General features: G+C 47.0%; 1 protein-coding gene across 1 annotated transcript in view; it reads right to left on the bottom strand.

Annotated features, from left to right (window-relative positions):
* LOC125040711 (protein obstructor-E-like) overlaps nucleotides 1-3,129 on the bottom strand; it is a 3,722-nt gene extending 593 nt beyond the window's left edge. The window contains exons 1-5 of the mRNA XM_047635405.1: nucleotides 3,070-3,129; nucleotides 1,270-1,476; nucleotides 889-1,095; nucleotides 377-590; nucleotides 1-127 (exon numbers count right to left, since the gene is read on the bottom strand). The exon at nucleotides 1-127 is cut by the window's left edge and continues 593 nt beyond it. Coding sequence (XP_047491361.1) covers nucleotides 67-127; nucleotides 377-590; nucleotides 889-1,095; nucleotides 1,270-1,476; nucleotides 3,070-3,100 — 720 coding nt within the window. The 5' untranslated portion in view covers nucleotides 3,101-3,129 and the 3' untranslated portion in view covers nucleotides 1-66. The remainder of the gene's footprint in view (nucleotides 128-376; nucleotides 591-888; nucleotides 1,096-1,269; nucleotides 1,477-3,069) is intronic.
* Nucleotides 3,130-3,503: the final 374 nt, after the last annotated feature.

Here is a 3,503-nt window from a genome sequence, read left to right as displayed (position 1 = left end):
CCTGTTGCAAAACAAATGAAAAAATAGAACAAATGATGAATTCGCGTTACATTTCTACTGAGCCGTTTAGATGTTAATGCCAGCACGAGCGACGGCGGAGACGTCATCGTCGGGGTAGTAGTTCTCACTGGAAAAAGAGAGAAGAAAACGCAAATGAAATAAACAAAAAACACACGGGGTAACTGCAGTAAAATGGTTGAGAAGACATGTGTTCGGGGGCAGGGTAAAGTTCATGGTTATGTATACAGATATATTCAATTCAGGAATAGCTAGAATTTACCTAACAGAGAATATCGTATTGTAGTATCTAGTTAAGTCACCTATTTGTTTATAATCTTTTCTCTCTATCAGTTTACAAACTCCTCTAGACACTTACCATCCGGGGACGTTGCGAGGATCGTCGCAGTTAAGGGTGTTATCGTTGAAGACGGTGCCCTGGGGGCATCCAACCTCACGGGGGTACTTGCCCTCGTTGCAGATGTAGAAGAAGCGGCAGTCACTGGGCTTGACGTGGCGAGTGTGGTCGAGGGCCTGGCCGTTGGTGTGCACCTGGGTCTCGTTGGGGCAGCTGAAGCCGTCGGGGAGGACCTCTGTGCGGAGGGAAACGGCGTGGATTAGTCAGTGGCAAAGGGAGTGTAGAATTAGCGTGTAGGGATATGGTGCTGAGGTGAATGGCTCGGGGGAACAACCCCTTGTTCCCCCGTGGCACCCTCCACCAGTTAAAGTGATGGCGAGAAATGAAGACGAGTTACTCATTACGTGAATTTCACTCAGTTCATGAGATGTAAGAATCTTTTTCGCGTTCGCCCTGCCACTAATTACAACATATCCAAGAGAAAATGGAGGACTGATGACATATGCAGAAGGACAAAGCGCGGGCTCACTTACCAACGCGCTCTCCGCAGCCAGTCCTGAATCCAGCGCTGGCCCACTGGCAGGTGCCAGAGAACTCATCGAAGACGAGGCCGGTGGCGCATGTGCGGAGCACGGCCTCACCGTTGGTGCATTCGTAGTACTGAGCGCAGTTGGAGGGATCCTCGTGCTCGAAGTATCCGTTCTGGCGCGGGCACTCGATACCGGAGGGCTGGGCGATTTCTGGGGAAGGGCATAGGGTGAGTAATGGGAGCAAGGCGGGAGCGGGGAATACAGCAAATGTACCCCTTGGCGGGGCTCGTGCGTCCGAGGGTGGTCATACCAGGCAATGTACAGGAATATAAAGGAAGATAAAAGATATATGCAGATACATGAATGTGTCGAAATGGAACTTACGGAGTGTGCTTCCCTCGCCGCACTCGACGAGGAAGGGGTAGTTGCACTGCTCCACTTTGGGGGCCTGGGCGATGTCGAACACGAGGCCGTCAGGGCACACCTTCTCGGTCATGGTGCCTCGGTAGCAGTCATAGTACTTGTCGCACTGCTTGTTGTCGGGGTAGAAACCATCCTCCGCGGGGCACTGGAACTGTGCGGCGGCCGCGCCTGTGGGACATTGGACAGCGGTATTAGAAAAATACAGGACGAAAGGACAGTGGTGATATATTCAGTCAGCAGACTCGCTACCAAATTTGTTTTTTTTCCCCCGAATTATAGTGCTGGCATCAAATGAGGTAAATGAGAGGAAATACCCTTTTCATCCGTAAAGCCCATCCTACCAACAGTGACAAAAACAACGAGCATTAAATAATTACATAAAGAGAGGATCAACTTAGTTACTGACAAAGAAGTTAGAACATGGCTTCAACAACAACAAAAAAGTCTGGCGGCTGTTCCCATGCATTGTACATTCTCCCCCCCCCCCCCCCCCTACGTTACCCTTACAGCTGACAAGGCAATTCGGCAACCTAAATTACCTACGTCGACTAGAATCATCAACTGATTGATTTAATTATTCATCAGAGGCATACAGATCCTGTGTTGCTTTACTGCGTTACGTTCGCAATGCCTTGCAAGAATTTATAACAGTAATGCAGCTCCTTAAGATGAGCGGCCTTGCACTTCTCAAGACGAAATGATTGAAATTAACAATTATCTTCAAGGCAAGGAAAGAAGGACGAGCGGAAAACAAACAGTACAATTAATCTCAATAGCTATCTGTCTGTCTACATGTGTGTCCGTTTATGTGTGTTTGTTTGTATAGCGTGTCTTTCAGCCATATAGATATAAGTTTATGTATGTTTTCATATTTGTACATATCTTTCTCTCTACGCATTTATCTATTTATATACTAATGTATGTGTATATATATGTGTGTGTGTGTATAATATATATATATATATATATATATATATATATATATGTGTGTGTGTGTGTATACATACACACACACACACACACACACACACACACACACACATATATATATATATATATATGTGTGTGTATCTATATTATACATATATATAATATATGTACACACACACATATATATATATAATACACACCCACACACATATTCGAATATGCGTGTGTGTAAACATATATATATATATATATATATATATATATATATATATATGAATCAATACACACAATACACATATGTATGTACATCAGTCACTGTAAGTCGATTAATATTATGCACTTATGACACTGCAAGAATAATCTATCTTTAACTTGTGTCGATTCTGACTTCGACATGGCTAAGCAAAGTTACTCGAAATAGCAAAGATAATAGCCTACACTCTCTTGCAGTAAATAACCTATGCAGCGAAGAGTGACGTAACGTGAATGCACCGCTGGTCTGAGTGGGGGAGAGAGTTACGTAAGAACAGGTTGCTCTCGGGTCATGATCCAAACACGGGGCTGACATACTTTTTATAGCTTTCTGCCTTTCGGTTTCACCGTGCGAGAGCTGGTTGGCGAACTTTGAAAACGGAATAAAAGTGACAAGAGCTAAAGGACAAATAATCCCGAGAAACAGACAGTGCCGCTCCAAATCAGACGATGAAGTGTTGCACTTTGAAAACTGCCAAAAAATCGGGTCACACGCGAGTTTACATCCACCGTGATTTTTGGGCCGGCACGCCAGCCACGCCGAGCAAAGGACGGAACACCGGGGAGAAGGCGACTCACCGATGAAGAGAAGGACTGCCAGAGAGTGCATCGTTGCTGCTTTTGGTCGGAGTCGGAGTGAGACTGAATTGCTGGCCAAAGACGCCCCTATTTATTCTCTCACTTTCCCATGGGCTCGCCGGCTCCTCCCCTTCTCCTTCCCCCCCTCAGCCCCGGCCACCGACGTCCTCAGCCCCCCCACCCCACTCCCCGCTCGCAACCTCCCTCTGGGTCCTCGAAGCCAATCCGGCGGGTGCAGTCGGCCTCAGTAGGCCACCGCCGCCCCTTTTGGCTGGAAGATTTTGCCAGGGTCGCCTGTGCGGCTCCTGAAGTCTTTCCTGGAGGAGTTGGGACGCGGGCAGGAAGGAGGAAGCCAAGTTCGAGACGGAACCAAGAGGCCAAAGTCGCGGTTTCTCTCCTTTTCTTTGGTTACATTTTCGGGGTCTTCGGTGCAG

Source organism: Penaeus chinensis, chromosome 29, assembly GCF_019202785.1.
Source record: "Penaeus chinensis breed Huanghai No. 1 chromosome 29, ASM1920278v2, whole genome shotgun sequence".
Lineage (NCBI taxonomy): Eukaryota > Metazoa > Arthropoda > Malacostraca > Decapoda > Penaeidae > Penaeus > Penaeus chinensis.
Note: the sequence above shows the minus strand (reverse complement) of the source record. Positions and strands in the feature narration are given on the sequence as shown.